We start from the raw sequence: 15411 nt of genomic DNA, 5'->3' as shown, positions 1-15411 counted from the left end.
TTGAATACTAACTAGCAGAAATATGAATCCCCCAAAATATTAAAGGGCACAACAGTTTTCAACATTGATAATAATCAGAAGTGTTTCTTGAGCAGCAAATCAGCAGGTTAGGGTGATTTCTGAAGATCATGTGACACTGAAGACTGGGGTGATGATGCTGAAAACTCAGCTTTGAGCACAGGAATAAATTACATTTTAAAATATATTAAACTAAAAAAAGATATTATAGCCAATTTCTTTAAGAAAGTACACTAATATGCAATTCTTTATTGTACTGTGGGCTCTCACAAACACACGTAGAAATGATAGTATACTGTTCTGAGCAATGTAAAACTAATACAAAACACAAACACTTTTATGTTTTCCATTTTAGTTGCAATTTATTTGATAGAAAACCTACGGAATGAATCAAAGTGACATGTTTTGCATTTACACAGTACTTTGTTGAAACGGATTCGAGGTCTCTGCTGTCCTCTGTGTCCCGTGTGAAGACAGAGCTCAGTTCTGTTGTGCTCCAGCCCTCCCTTTCCTCCTGCTTCTCTTTTTGAGGACAGATGGAGTCTTCTCTTCTTCTGATGTCAGCTGGTTTCCTGGCACTTCCTGTTTGGCTGTGTTCTTCCTGCTCTGAGACAGGGATGCGTCCGCTGGCTCTTCTTTGACCTGTGCTGTTGGAGATGCTAGTTTGTCATCGGGGCCGTTAATGGCAGGTTTAGCAGGGCTGGATTTGAGCTTCTTGTTAGGAGAGGATCGGTGGGCAGAGGGACAGGTGTGCTGATTGAGACACACGGAGCAGAGCGGAGCGACGGGCAAACACACCTGCTGCCCGAAACCCACCAGCAGCCAGTTGATCTCACTCCACAGGTCGCTGTGAGAAGAGAGAAGACGGGGAAAAATAGCACTTCAACTGCATTATTCTGATGTTATCTTGTAGAGATGAACGTTAGCAATAACAGGACCGAAAATAGAGGTTACCGTGGCAACCACTCCTCGAGCGCTCTCCGTGTTTCCTCTGGTGTCTTGGTCTCCTTCTTGGTCCATCCGAGTCTGTTTGAGATTCGGTGAACGTGGGTGTCCACACCTACACACACACACACACACACACACACACACACAAACACTTAAAGGGATAGTTCACCCAAACATGAGAATTTGCTGTTAATCTACTCACTCACATGCCACTCACATTTATTTTTGAGAATAAAACAGCATATCAAGGAACACAAAATTAATATTGATGCTTCTTGAAAATATAGTGAGGTCTTATGAAGCGAAATGATTGGTCTGTGCAAGAAACTGAACATTATTTACTAAATTATTCCCTGTAATCCAGAGGCCCATCGACCGGACGAATCCTTCTTTTGAACCGATTCTTTTGGACTGAAGTGTCTGAAACAGTTTGTGACTCGAGCAGCACAGATCTAAAAGTTACTCAATCAAATCACACTTTCGGACGTCCCACAGTCACTCTGACTTGAAATTTAATTGAGTGTATGTTACATCACTGCATGATTATGTAAACAAACTGATGAATCTGTTTTTTGAACCAGAAACAAACTGTCCGAAAGAATCAGTTCACGGAAAAGATTCAGATTTCTCCGTTGTGTGAGGCTCTGGATTACAGGTAATAATGTTGTAAATAGAGTTCAGATTCTCACACAGACAGATCGTTTCACTTCATAAGACCTCAAAATATCAACAAGAGCCAAGGGTATTAATTTCATGTTCTTTGATATGCTTTGTTTTTATTTTTAAAATCAGGCAGCTGTTGACTTGCATTTTATGAATCACCAAGGACCATGGTTTCAGCTAAAAATCTTCTTGTTCTACTCAAAAAAAAAAAGTCAACTACATCTTGGATGGCCTGAGGGTTAGTAAAATTAACAGCAAATGTTCATTTTTTGGTGACCTATTCCTTAAAGGTAAATAAGAAGAGTATAAATACAGTATCTAAAACTCAAAAATTAAAAATGATAAAGATAAACTTAAAATTTTGATTTGAAAGAGCCTTGTGTGAAAGTGAACAGAGATGGGGAGTAAGAATGTTCTTTGATTTGTTATTATCCATTATGGGAAATCTGTATTTCTGATTGGGTAGAGAAGTTGCAACAATATGATTCAGAACAGACAGATGCTGTGTTAAGCCAAAATATAAGTTTCCGCCCTACCGATTCCTGACACCTGGTTCCAGGCGATGTCCATGGCCAGGTGGGCCATCTTGGGGCCGACCCCCGGCAGACGCATCAGACCCTCCACTGTGTCAGGAATGTCTCCGCCGAACTCCTGCTGGATCAGAGCCGTGGCTTGTTTGATGTACTTCACCTTTGTCTGAAATGAAGTTTGTGAGTGTCTGATTGCTCTGATTAAACATTCATGTATTTGAACAAACAAGAGTCATTTACCCTCCAGAAGCCCACGGGGTAGATGAGTTTACCCAGAGTCTCATCGTCCAGCGTGAGTACGGCGTCCACGCTAAGTCCATGCTCACGTAATCTCTGCATAGCGCCAGCCGTCACGTGATCTTTCGTTTGACTGGACAGCATTAAGGAGATCAGCACCTGGTAACGACGCACCTGAGAAAAGAACCGAGAATTATGATTGGCTGTCGGTTACTTCAGGTGATCTGCGATTGGTTCTCGCTCACCTCAGGCGGGGCCTCTGTGTCGTAGCACTTCTCTGCTCCCATTTGGTCCACGGGAGCATCCCGTTTGCTCCTCATCTCCCTGATGAATGACAGCTGTGTTCTCCAATCACGCGGCTCCCAGCGCTCCCTCTTTAGCTCCGCCCCTTCCTCCTCCTCATACTTCACCTTCACACGGCCCCGCCTTGGTTTTCTAGGTGACGTCAAAACGGCTTGCTCATCCACTGCTTCTCCTTTCACTTTTGTGGTTGAGTTATTGCAACTTGACACAGTCTCTGTACAAAAAAAATATATATATTAAAATAAATTAAAATACATGCATAAAATATATAAAAATAAACGATTTAGTTATAATTGAATTAATAATAAAATAATAGAAAAATATATAAAATGATTATAAATTATATAAAATATTTAGAAAAACATTATTTGAAATAGTGTTTAGCTCCACCTGAGCAGTTCGTCTCACCTGCAGAAGTTTCTGCATGGGTTCGCAGTGGAGCATCAGAAATACTCTGCTCGAGATCTTCTGCTTTCACGTTTGGAGAATCATCTTCTGATTTGATTCCTTGAGCCATTCTGGATCTCAATCTGCGAATTCCTCCTTTATTTACAGCACTTTCACCTATAGTTTCAGTCGCACAAGTGCCTAATACAGCTACTGACTCGGAGAAATATGGAGAGTTCATTCTTTCAGACAAACGGTTGAATATATAAACACGTAAATTCCGGACTGACGCTAACATTAGGTGACATTACCTGACTTTATGTCACAAATATATCTTCAGTTTTGCTAAAACACACCTTCTGAATACAACATCCTTACCCGTGCTGTCGATACCGATGTCTGATTCATCAATGAATCATTCGTTTGAATCGGATCTTTTCAATGAATTGTCTGAATCTTAGTGAATGGATTCGAGCGGATACATACAACCACTGAATCGATTGTTTGAAAGGGTTCATCCAAAAATAACTGTTCGAAAGAACCGATTTGCGGAAATGACTCGGACTCTTCAAGTTTTATAAGCGACAATCATTTGTAGTTTCTCAACTCGGCTTGCGCTTGTAACGTGAAGGCTCGCTCGTGGATCTCAGAACTACAATTCCCAACCGTCAGCTGTCACGTGACGTGTATTTGGTGTTTTTGTAGGAAGTCCTTTCCCGTGTTTTAAGCATGACTTCCGGGGGGCAGTAAAGGGGTATGGTGAGAGCAGGAGCAGTTCTGTGGGCTGAGAAACTGCGTGACAAAATACATGCATGAATCGGGAGCGATTCATTTAGATATTTTAGTTATATGTTCTCGATATCGTCTCACATCCATCAACCGCAGACGGTAAGTAACAGTGTGTTTGTTTGTTGCATTGGCTTCTAGTTTATGGATTGATACTGGTTTATTTATTTGCATTGTTTATTTGACCACATCGGAGATTTGCGTGTATTTATACGGTTTATTTGGCTTGTTTATTTTCAGGTGTTGTCTTTGTCACCTTCAGTTGATCCGCTTTAAATGCACGGTTTGTTTTGTGAATGAACTGAACTGAACTGAACTGAACTGTCACGAGGTGTCAGACTTCTGTGCATTGTTGTCCTGCCATGTTTTCGTGCCCAAAGAGGCGATATTTCTGTTAAAGAAGGAGTTGTCAATCTTCTCTGACCCAGGGAGCCACTACCAGACATCCAGAGGCCCTGTGCCCCTCAATATAGGTGTAACTTTTCTTTAAAAAAGTGTGAAATATTAAACCATTGTTTAATATTCGCTTAGGCTTTAATCATAATTTTAAAAGAAGACATATCTTGATATAATGTTTAAAATAGATTATAGTAAAACTTATAGAATTCATTATTTATTTGTAATTTTTAAAGAAAATGTTTAACTCCGAGAATATACTAAAATACATTTTTACAAAGGTCTCTTCGGGAAGAATTTTAGAATTTTGATTGAATAATGATACTTTTGTTGTTACTTGTATGTTTTTGTATAGTGAGGCGATTGCTAATTAAGAATGTTTTATATTATTGCAAATGCTGTATTGAAATGATACTGTTAATGTTGCCATGAATATAGCCATTGTTGCTGATACGGCGAAAAAAATCTCTCATCCAGGGTCTCTCACAGATGGGAAGATGAACAAGCAGCCCAGTAAAGAGTCTCTGCGGGACCATTTCAAGAGGATCTTTGGCCTCGGTCAGACTCGCTCCCACAGCAAACAGACCGAGAGCAAAGCCTCAGAGTTCATCATCACGCTGGACATCCTGATGGTCAGAAACGCTCCGATCGATCCTTCCCCTCATCCATATTGTGTTTCTCATGTGATCTCTCTCTTCCAATCCTTCAGGAACTCACTCCAGAGTACAGCCTGAACCACCGGATCAGAGTCATCAACCAAGTGTGCGAGCTCGCCAAATCCAAGAAGTTTGAGGAGGTGAGAGCGTAGAGAAGCATCTTCTGCCATGTGCAGACGAGCGGATCTGAAGTGTGCTGTGTGTGTTTCAGCATGCGGTGGAGGCCGTGTGGAAGGCCGTGGAGGACATGATGCATCCCGAGCAGCCGGCTGAAGCCCGTCATGCAGTGCTGCTGCTGCTGAGAGCCATTATACAGGGACAGGTGCATATTTCGAACACCTTACCAACCACAACGCATCAATGCGGCGAACAGCACTCACGCTTTCCTCCTGATCTTCTTGTGCAGGGTGAGCGCTTGGGTCCGCTCAGAGCGCACTTCTTTAAGATCGTTTTGGACTATCAGCCCTGTAATGAAGATCTGGCCGAGAGACTGGAGGTGTTCAAGGCCCTCACGGAGAACGGGAAAGACGTCACCCACCTAGAGGAGGAGATCGGTACGGATCGCACCTGCTGGTGTTCTTTACAGGACCGTTCAGCCAAAACTGACAATTCGGTCATCATTTATTCACCCCTGAATTTGTTCCAAACCTGTATGAGTTTCTGTCTTTTCTAGGCACAAAATAATACATTTTGACCTCGGTAGCCATTCACATCCATAGTATGGGGAAAAAATACTATGGAAGTCAATGGCTACCGGCAGCTGTTTGGTTTCAGCATTCTTTAAAATATCTTAATGTGTGTTTGTGTGTGTTTCCTCTCTTAGCTGGGTTCGTCTTGCTGTGGATGGACATCGGTCTGTCAGCAGACTTCCTGCATGTCCTCGTAAACTTGGTCAAATTCAACTCCTGCTACCTGGATGAGAACATCTCCCTCATGGTCCAGTAAGAAAACACACGCAGATGATGATCTTTTTGGAAGCTTCTGCTTAAATGCTTGAACTTTGACATGTAGACACTATATATATACTTCAGTTCAAATGTTTGGGGTCAGTAGGATTGTGTTTTTTGAAGAAGTAAGCACTTTATTCAGTAAGGATGTATTGAATCGATCAAAAGTGACGGTAAAGGGATTTACAAAAGATTTAAATTTCAACTAAATGCTGTTCTTTTGAGCTTTCCTTTCATCAGTAAATACAGTATTATGGTTTACACAGTGTTTATATGTAATATTATATGTTTACTGAGCAACAAATCAGCATATTAGAATGATTTCTGAAGATCATGTGACACTAAAGACTGGAGGAATGATGCTGAAAATACAGCTTTGATCACAGGAATAAATTACATTTTATAATATATTGAAGGAGGAAACAGTTATTTTTAGTTGTAATAATATTTCACAATTTTATTGTTTTTTTGTTCTGTATTTTTGATCAAATAAATGCAGCCTATGTGAGCATAAGTGACTTCTGACAAAAAGATTAAAAAATCTTAAAGACCCCAAATGTTTGAATTGTGTAGTGTTTACACATTTTATAGTGTAAATTTGTCTATACGTGAATTAATTTTTTTTTTTTCAAAATAGTGAAGGAAAAGCACATATAGGAGAGTTTTTATACACACACACACACACTAACATCACTGATTTGTTTCTCACAGGAAAATCTGCCTTCTGTGTAACCGGACGACTTCCTCCACTGATATTGAGGTAAAACAGTGGCCTTTGGATTACCACACAATCAGTGATATCTGAATGGGTTCATCCGTGTGTGTGTGTGTGTGTGTGTGTGTAGGTTGCGCTGCAGGTGTTGGACGCAGTGGTGTGTTATAACTGCCTGCCCTCGGACTCTCTGACGGTGTTCATCATCACTCTGTGCCGAACCGTTAACGTGAAGGAGTTCTGTGAGTCCTGCTGGAAGGTACACTGAGATGAATATATCCCATCATGTGTGTGTGGTGCAGCTCGTAAGCCTGCTCTGACCTCTCTGTTGGTGTGTGTCTAGTTGATGCGTAAAGTGTTGGGGACACACCTGGGTCACAGTGCCGTATACACCATGTGTCGGATCATGGAGGAGAGGTACTCACTCACACAGACAAGTCCGTTTAGATCTGAAACTATTCTGAACATTACATTACATTCCTGACAGATCACTGAGCTATAATAAAATACATTATTTACTTTCCTGGTTTAGTTAGTAAGTTTAGTTGTAAGTCGCAATAGTCTAATAAATATTATTTTTTCCCTTTTTTATGCTTTTTGTTTTATACAGTAATTTTAGCAGTTAAATTTTTATCTATATTTCTTATTTATTCATTTTGTTCTTTAATTTGAATAACTACTTAGAAATGCCTTATATAATTTTTTTTTTACTGTTGTTAATAATAATAATAACATACACACACACACACACACGCACATATATATATATTCATAAATACATTTATTATTATTATCTTAAATATACACATTTATACATCAAATATACTTTATTTTGAAATTCTTCTTCATAATAATAATAATAACAACAACAACAACAATAATAATAATAATAACAACAACTATACTTGATAAAAATAAAAATAATAGTTTTTTTATATTTCAAAAAGGCAGATTTTCACTAGCAATTTTTTGCTTTATATAACTGAAGTTATTATCGATACTACTATTAATGCTATCATAATAATTACTTTATTATTAATATATTATTGTGTGTATATATATATATAACGTGTGTGTATTTATATAATGACAATGATATTGTTTTTTGTAATGTAATAAACATTAATATGTTATTAATATGTTTATATTTCAATTAATATTTAAACTTTTAAAGGCAGATTTTCACAAACATTTTTTAATCTTTTGTATTGAGATCAAGATTTGTGAAATATAATAAATGTTGTTATGAACTGCTAAATTGTTGTAAAGTTATTTGTTCTGTTGATCTCAGAAGTGTGTGTGTGTGTGTGTGTGTAGCGTGTACAGTGAGGACGCCGCTCTTCTCAGGGGTGCTGTGTTTTTTGTTGGGATGGCGCTGTGGGGCGCTCACAGACTTCCTGACCTCAAAATCACGCCCACTCTGGTCCTGCCCTCCTTCTACAAGGTGTCTGCACATCTGCCTCCAGTCTGTGTTTTCATATACCTCACGAGACCTGCCAGTGTTTGACCTCTGACCCCTGTGCCCAGGCCATGAGCTTTGCTAATGAGGTGGTGTCCTACGAGATCGTGCTGTCGATCTCACGACTCATCAAGAAGTACGGCCGCGAGCTGCAGGTCGTGACGTGGGACGTCCTGCTGTCCATCGTAGAGAGACTCCTGCAGCAGATACAGGCACACACACACACACACACACACACACACACTGAGATGTCCGGTAGGTGTTTATCTCCTGACGCTCTTCGTGCATGTGGTGTGTGCAGACGATGGGCAGCCCTGATCTGAAGGTGATAGTTTATGAGTTACTGAGCACCGTGGAGGAGCTGTACGAGCAGAACGACTTCCTCGGATCCTCGCAGACGCTCTTCAGTCTGGTGGAGAAGTGTGCTGATAAACGCCCCGTGAGTCTGTCCTCTTCTGAAGCCGTTCAATCCATTCATTCATTTAAATCTATTATTAAACATTACAATCTATTATTACATTTTAATCACATATATATATATATATATATATATATATATATATATATATATATATATATATATATATATATATATATATTTTACCTATATATATATATTTTACCTATATTTTTATTAAGTATAAATTAAGGATTATATTCAGGCTAAATCTGTTGTTAATTTAAGGAGGATATTCAGATATGTATTATTAAATTGAAACAAAATTAAAAATGTATTATTAAATTGAAATCAGGTATAGATTTATTAAAATTCATTATTAAAATTAAAATGTATTATTAAATTGAAATCAAGTATAGATTTATTAAAATTTATTATTAAAATTAAATTATGTATAAATTAAGATTTTACTAAATGTATTACGTTTAAAGAAAGTTTAAATGTGTTTACATTTATTTTGAAATTTAAAATTAAATATTTTTTTTTTTTAAATTTACATTTATTTAAATTCATTATTAAAATCGAATTAAGTATAAATTAGAGAGGAAATTCAGGTAGAAAATATAAATGTATTTAAATGTATTATTACATTTGAATCCAAATGTACAGTATTATGACTTCAATTGAAGTGTACTTTTCAATTCATTATTAGAATGAAATAACATTAGATTGAATTAGAATTTATTTAATTCTAAAGAAAGTATAGATGTATTTAAACTCACAATATTTAATTCAAATGAAAATATATTGTAAAATTTAAATGAATTATATATTTATTTACATTTATAATAACAATGATTTTAAGTATAACTGAATGAGGAGATCCACATTGACTAAATGTATTATCCAGTGTTAAAAAAGGATGTATGTATTTAAGTGAATTGTATTATTTGGGTGTGATCTGTCCTGTAGGATGCGTCTGTGCTGACGCTGATCTCCTACCGAGCTCAGTCCATCCAGCCGGCCAAAGACGGATGGCTGCAGAACCTGCTCAAACTCATGGAGAAGTTCTTCAGGTCCGGTTATTCATCACTTCATCACTTCATCACAAGTCACACTTAAACCAAACCCTGGGCATGACATCTCTCTCTCTCTCTCTCTCGTGTGTGTCAGGAACGAGAGCCGGACTGTGATCAGGATCAAGGTCCTGGACATCCTGTCTTTCGTGCTCAGCACAAACCGCCAGCTCTATGAGGTCAGTCCTACACCAAACGTGCGTGAGCTCCCCGTTGGTGTTCCTGAATGTGTGTGTTCTGTGTGACCAGGAGGAGCTGATCGAGGTGGTGGTGATTCCTCAGCTGGGTCAGATCGCTGAAGATCGAGATCTGTCCGTCAGGAAACAGGCCACGCAGCTGCTGGTGGATCTGGCCGAGGGCTGCAGCACGCATCACTTCAGCAGTCTGCTCGACATCATCGAGAAGGTGCTGCTCGCCGATGATGTCACTAACGGAAGCATTCCACTCTCTTCAGTTGACATTTAAAATTTAAAAAATAGAATGTTTGCATGGTTAAGGACAAGTAGTTCTGTGGCTGACACGTGAAATAGTTCAGGGTTGGCCAAATCAATACCAAGTGTTTAGATTTTAGGATGAGATATAAATCATTCAGTGGACGTGGGTCATTAACCCTTTCATCCAAGCTGCAGATTCAGTTTATACAATACAGGGTTTGTGAATTCAGTCACTTCCTGGGAAACTAGTGCAGAATAAAAATAGAAATGGAAGTTGAAGCCAAGTGGAAGCCATTGTGATGTAGTTTTTTATTGTGATAAATGAGTTTACCCTTATTTAAATGTTTTATTAAATTTAAAGGCTAGATTACTTAAAACATATTATTACAGTGGATATATTTTAATTTAATATTACATTTAAATTAAGTATAACTTTATTTTAATGTATTACGTTTCAATCAAGCATGGATTTATTTACATTATTACATTTTAAATTAATATAATTATAATTTTTATGCACAAAGTATTTAAATTAAGTGCAACTTCATACGTTTATATAAATAAATATTAGTGCTGTCAAATGATTAATCACATCTAAAATAATTTTTTCTTCACATAATATATGTGTGTATAGTACTGTGTATATTTATTATGTATATATAAATACAAACACACATGTATATATTTAAGAAAAATATATGATGTTTATATATTAAATATATATAAGAATATAAATAAACAAATATTTTCAAAATATATATACTGTATGTGTGTGTATACACAGTACTACACACACATATATTACATAAACAAAATTATTAATCATTTGACAGCACTAATAAATATATATCTATTGAATTTAAATGAAGTATATGAATGCATTTAAATGAAGTATGAACTGTTTAACAGAGTAGCAGTGTTTTCTAGCGATCTGCAGCAGAGGCCTTTTCTCTAAGAGCAAATGATTCAGTCACATGACAGTTTAAATGTGCATCCATTGGTTAATTCATTAAATGTGTTTCCATCGTAGTATATATGTGAATGAGACCTGGTTTGTGTGCTCCTGTGCTCCTGTGCTCCTGCAGGTCGCTAGTCGTCCGTTAACGTGCTCTCTGGAGGGAGAGAGAGAGATGTCAGTGGAGTCTCCCATGGAGGACGTCCGCACCGCTGTACTGGGTCTGCTGGACATCCTTCAGGTACTACAACATCTGCACTCATCAGTGTGATGGTGATCATTCTCAGTGTCCGCTCCAGTGACGCTGTGTGTGTGTGTTCTCAGAGTAAACTGTACAGTCTGCCGGCCAGTCACGCCAGCCGAGTGTACGAGCTGCTGATCTCTCATCTGCAGCTTCACTACAAGAACAGATACTTCAGTGCCATCGGGAGCTCCATACGCCTCCAGGTCAGACTCCCGGTCAGCAGCACACTAGACCTCAGTAACCTTCTCAGATCACCTGGACTTCCCTCTGTTTGTGTGCCAGGTCTTTGATTTCTTACTGATGATGAGGGCAGACTCTCTTCATCATCTGGGTGTCCCTAATAAAGATGGGGTCCTGAGGTTCAGCCCATACTGTCACTGTGATGATGGGTAAGAACACAAGTGTGTGTTTGGTGCTGTTTTCTCACATGCATTTATTAAATAGGATGCTAAAGGATATCAGTTTCAGAGTATAAATATATTTAGATTTATTAAATAGTTTTAACTGAAAATGTTTTAGGTTTTAATAAAGTGTGAATGTATTTACAATTATTATCTATTAATTAAAGTATAAATGATTAAGATATTCAGATTGACTGTGGTATTCCATTTAAATTAATCTAAAATGCGTGTTTAAATTTTAATGTACTATTCATGTGTATAAATGTATGCTTCCTTTAATCTTTCTTTATTTAAATAGAATTTAAATGTATCATTGCGTTTAAAAAGCTTTAAATGCATTTTCATTGTTATTAAATGAGAAGTAAACGTTCAATTGAATTTAGTTTCAATAAAATGTAATTATGTAAATTATTATATGTGTTATTAAATGTAAATAAATTATATATATATATATATATATATATATAAATTTAAGTTATGTATAAATTATTAAGGGAGATATTCAGGTTGACGAAATTTTATTTAATAAATTTAAACAAAATATTTCATCATTTAAATGAAGTATACATTTAATTCAATTTATTATTTAAATTAAAGCAAGTATAAATAAAGCTTAATGTTCAGATTGATTATATTTATTAGAAAATGTTAAGAAAGTATAAATATATTTACATTTATTTTTAAATTAATGTGTTTTATTAAATTGAACTGTATACATTTATTTACATCTGTTACCAAAATGAAGTATAAGTTATCAAGGAGAGCATGCAGACTGACTAAATCTCAAATGTCTGGTTTCAGAGAGTCGGAGAAAAGAGTGGCTGAGAAAAAGCCGACAGGAAGTGTGTCTCCGCCGACAGGAAGCCCGACACCGGCGGCTCCGCCCTCCTCCATACGCACGGCCTATCTGCCCTACAGCCTGGCCTTCAGCGTGCTGCTACAGTGCCTGAAGATGGTACACATTCACACACACACAGCTCTTCCCTTTAACATTACTCTGACAACACCATGGCATATTGATGATATCGTGGTGCTGTAATCATTAGTTTACACATTACCCTGTGTTTTAGCATTCCTTGAACATATAGTTTAAGTGCAACACAATCTGTTTGTGTGGTAAAACACAAGCTCTTTGTGTGGTTTGCAGGAGACTGACTGGAAGGTGCTGAAGCTGGTTCTGGATAAGATGTCCATCACCATCCAGTACAAAGTCTTGATCCTGACGTCACCCTGCAAAATTGATCATCTATGCTCGACCCTCTGCTCAACGGTAACAAACTCTACACACTTAGAAAACAGAAACGGGGTAGGCTCTAATGTGTGTGTGTGTGTGCAGGTGAGCGACCGTCTGATATCGGAGCGACTGAAGAAGACTCCTGATGGATTCTCCCTCACTGATGTTCAGCTCGCTGTGGTTCCTGTTCTCACCGCCCTCACCTCGTACCACAGCCACCTGGAGCAGTCCCGACAGGTGACACCGACACCTGGGCCTCGCTGGCCAAAGAACAGCATAGGGGGAACAGCTTCATTTAAATTAAAGTGTATTATTAAAGATATTTATTACATTTTATGTAAGAAAACCTTTACCCAAATGTATTACTTATTTATTTTAATGTATTTATTATAACTGTATTATTAGTTTATTATTCTGTAGGCAGATGTCTGAGCAGACAGTTCCGGGTGGTGAGAGTTGCCAGTCCTTACTGTGGGTAAATGTGTGTGTGTGTGTGTTCTGCTGCTGTCTCAGAGGGAGCTGGTGCAGTGTTTGGAGAAGGGGCTGATCTATCGCTGTGCTAAGCAGTGTGTGGTGGCTCTGACCATGTGCACCGTAGAGATGCCCGACATCATGATCAAACTGCTGCCTGCCCTCATCGTCAAGCTCACACACATCTCAGCCACCGTAGCCATGGCCTCGCCCATGCTGGAGTTCCTGTCCAGTGAGTGCAAGCCCGCCCACTCTCTCACTCTGACCAATCAGAGCCGGCCTCACTCACTCTGACCAATCAGAGAGGGCCTCTCTCACTCTGACCAATCAGAGCCGCCCTACTTACTCTGACCAATCAGAGCCGCCCTACTTACTCTGACCAATCAGAGCCGGCCTCGCTCACTCTGACCAATCAGAGCCTGCCTCTCTCACTCTGACCAATCAGAATATAGCGCACATTCTACATTTAAGATATGACCACAGCATAACGTCACCTCTGCATCAAACACAGCTCAAGAACTGATGCTTTGTCTCGTCTCTCTCTCTCAGCATTAGTGCGGCTCCCACATCTGTATGCTAACTTCGTAGCTGAGCAGTATGTTAGCGTGTTTGCTATATCATTGCCATACACCAACCCCTCAAAGTGAGTATGGTCACACACACACACACACACACACAGACACACACAGTTTTTTCTTAATTAGATATTTGACTACTTGAGATTCATTTGTAATGTTACAATAAATTTTTATTTCAAATAAAGGCATTTTTTTTTTACTTTCTGTTCATTAAGGAATTTATCAAAAAGTTTCCACAAAAAGATGAAGCAGCACAGCTGATTTTAACATTGATATAATAAATGTTTCTCACATTAGCATAATCAGAATGATTTCTGAAGGATCATGTGACACTGAAGACTGCAGCAATGATGATGAAAATTCAGCTTCACGTCACACAAATAAATTACATTTTACAATATATTGACATAAAAGACATTTATTTTATTTTGTAATAATTTTTCACAATATTACAGATTTTACTAATTCAATAAGTGCAGCCTCTGTGAGCCTATGAGACTTGTGTATTGAGTCGAATGATTTCAAATGATGTGTGTTCTTGTTTTTCCTCGTTCTCTGTAGGTTTAATCAGTACATAGTGTCTCTCGCCCATCATGTGATCGCCATGTGGTTCATACGCTGCAGACTGCCCTTCAGGAAAGACTTCGTTCAGTACATCACCAAGGTGGATGATGGGATTGTTGGGCTCGTGTGTTTACAGACTGGCTGATCTGTTGTTCTTGACGTGAGTGTGTTTTTATTTGTGATTAGGGTCTCCGTTCAAACGCTCTTCTGCCGTTCGATGACACTCACGAGCAGAGCAGCTTCAGAGCGCGCAGCACCAGCCTGAACGAGAGACCCAAGAGGTACACACACACACACACACACAAACACACACAAACACACACAGGGCCGGATCATTGTGTGACTCATGCTAGGTTTTGCTGTGGAAACAACTCAAAACATGATTGTCATTCAGGCACCAATTGTTGGTTCATTTATTTATTTTTGTTGGTAGTGTGGTGATTTCTGGCTTCATGTGTCTGATTATGTCAGAACATCAACTCACAGATGCTAGTTTGACTGTGGGACATCTCTTTTGCTTATTTCTGTCTTATCGGTCTCATTTATTTCTCTTTCTCTCATCATCTGTCTCAGTGGTGACTGTTTCTCACAGGCAGACCATTAACACGTTCATTTTCTTCAACTACGGCCACTTTAGGTCCCAGGGATTGGTTTTTATTCAGACTTACAGATTTGAACTTTTTTGATGTATGAACGTCACATTAAAACTGGAGATTTTTTTTAAAGAAAGACATTTTAAATTCCTTTTACAGTTTTATGTTTTAATTTTAATTAAAAAAAAAGAATATTGCATGTTTCAAAAGACTGATTGAAGAAGATATTGGTCATTAGTCGATATTATAATAATTATTTTGCGAAAGCTATGGATTTTGCAAAATGCAGTATATTTATAAATATATTTTTATATATTTAAAAAATTTTTTTGTTAATTTTTGATAAAACTGTAATATTGACAGTCTGAACATGTTAAGTATGCATTAAATGCTAACTATGTTTTTTTTTGGTAAATTTATTT

The 15411-nt window shown here is 38.0% G+C and overlaps 2 protein-coding genes across 11 annotated transcripts in view; one reads left to right on the top strand and one right to left on the bottom strand.

Annotated features, from left to right (window-relative positions):
• Nucleotides 1-233: 233 nt before the first annotated feature.
• On the bottom strand, nt 234-3608 carry nthl1 (nth-like DNA glycosylase 1). Of its 3 annotated transcripts, XM_052606370.1 has the most exons (7): nt 3398-3605; nt 3090-3299; nt 2642-2913; nt 2400-2570; nt 2166-2325; nt 973-1078; nt 234-865 (listed from the first exon to the last, which is right to left on the bottom strand). In XM_052606370.1, the coding sequence occupies exons 2-7, from the start codon at nt 3214-3216 to the stop codon at nt 499-501; spliced, it is 1203 nt and encodes a 400-aa protein (XP_052462330.1). In that variant the 5' UTR covers nt 3217-3299; nt 3398-3605; the 3' UTR covers nt 234-498. The 3 variants fall into 3 exon arrangements, with proteins under 3 accessions (XP_052462330.1, XP_052462319.1, XP_052462308.1); XM_052606359.1 differs by having other exon boundaries at nt 3108-3608; XM_052606348.1 differs by having other exon boundaries at nt 3090-3605.
• Nucleotides 3609-3806: 198 nt separating this feature from the next.
• LOC128019916 (tuberin) overlaps nt 3807-15411 on the top strand; it is a 39821-nt gene continuing 28216 nt past the window's right edge. For 2 of the 8 annotated variants that reach the window (XM_052606334.1, XM_052606315.1), the window contains exons 1-26: nt 3807-3974; nt 4113-4155; nt 4746-4900; nt 4978-5064; nt 5136-5246; nt 5331-5478; nt 5748-5865; nt 6583-6631; nt 6717-6842; nt 6927-7000; nt 7901-8027; nt 8111-8254; nt 8344-8481; nt 9412-9515; nt 9613-9694; nt 9765-9920; nt 11035-11145; nt 11229-11351; nt 11431-11537; nt 12351-12504; nt 12697-12819; nt 12886-13020; nt 13297-13486; nt 13804-13897; nt 14394-14496; nt 14583-14677. In XM_052606334.1, the coding sequence (XP_052462294.1) occupies nt 4149-4155; nt 4746-4900; nt 4978-5064; nt 5136-5246; nt 5331-5478; nt 5748-5865; nt 6583-6631; nt 6717-6842; nt 6927-7000; nt 7901-8027; nt 8111-8254; nt 8344-8481; nt 9412-9515; nt 9613-9694; nt 9765-9920; nt 11035-11145; nt 11229-11351; nt 11431-11537; nt 12351-12504; nt 12697-12819; nt 12886-13020; nt 13297-13486; nt 13804-13897; nt 14394-14496; nt 14583-14677 (2861 nt within the window). In that variant the 5' untranslated portion in view covers nt 3807-3974; nt 4113-4148. Of the gene's footprint in view, nt 3975-4112; nt 4346-4745; nt 4901-4977; nt 5065-5135; nt 5479-5747; nt 5866-6582; nt 6632-6716; nt 6843-6926; nt 7001-7900; nt 8028-8110; nt 8255-8343; nt 8482-9411; nt 9516-9612; nt 9695-9764; nt 9921-11034; nt 11146-11228; nt 11352-11430; nt 11538-12350; nt 12505-12696; nt 12820-12885; nt 13021-13296; nt 13487-13803; nt 13898-14393; nt 14497-14582; nt 14678-15411 lie in introns of all 8 variants that reach the window. The other 6 variants (XM_052606323.1, XM_052606270.1, XM_052606279.1 and 3 more) reach the window with 5 other exon arrangements.

The sequence above is a fragment of the Carassius gibelio genome, chromosome A1 (assembly GCF_023724105.1).
Source record: "Carassius gibelio isolate Cgi1373 ecotype wild population from Czech Republic chromosome A1, carGib1.2-hapl.c, whole genome shotgun sequence".
Classification (NCBI taxonomy): Eukaryota; Metazoa; Chordata; class Actinopteri; order Cypriniformes; family Cyprinidae; genus Carassius; species Carassius gibelio.
This window is presented reverse-complemented; position numbering and strand designations above follow the sequence as displayed.

Excerpts from the sequence above, each read along its gene's own strand:
- nthl1 (XM_052606348.1), bottom strand. The coding sequence starts at position 3,384 with ATGTTAGCGTCAGTCCGGAATTTACGTGTTTATATATTCAACCGTTTG. Across the intron at positions 2,914-3,089 it reads AGGTGAGACGAACTGCTCAG|AGACTGTGTCAAGTTGCAAT; the intron begins GTGGAGCTAAAC and ends TTTTTTGTACAG. Across the intron at positions 1,079-2,165 it reads GAACCAGGTGTCAGGAATCG|GTGTGGACACCCACGTTCAC; the intron begins GTAGGGCGGAAA and ends GTGTGTGTGTAG.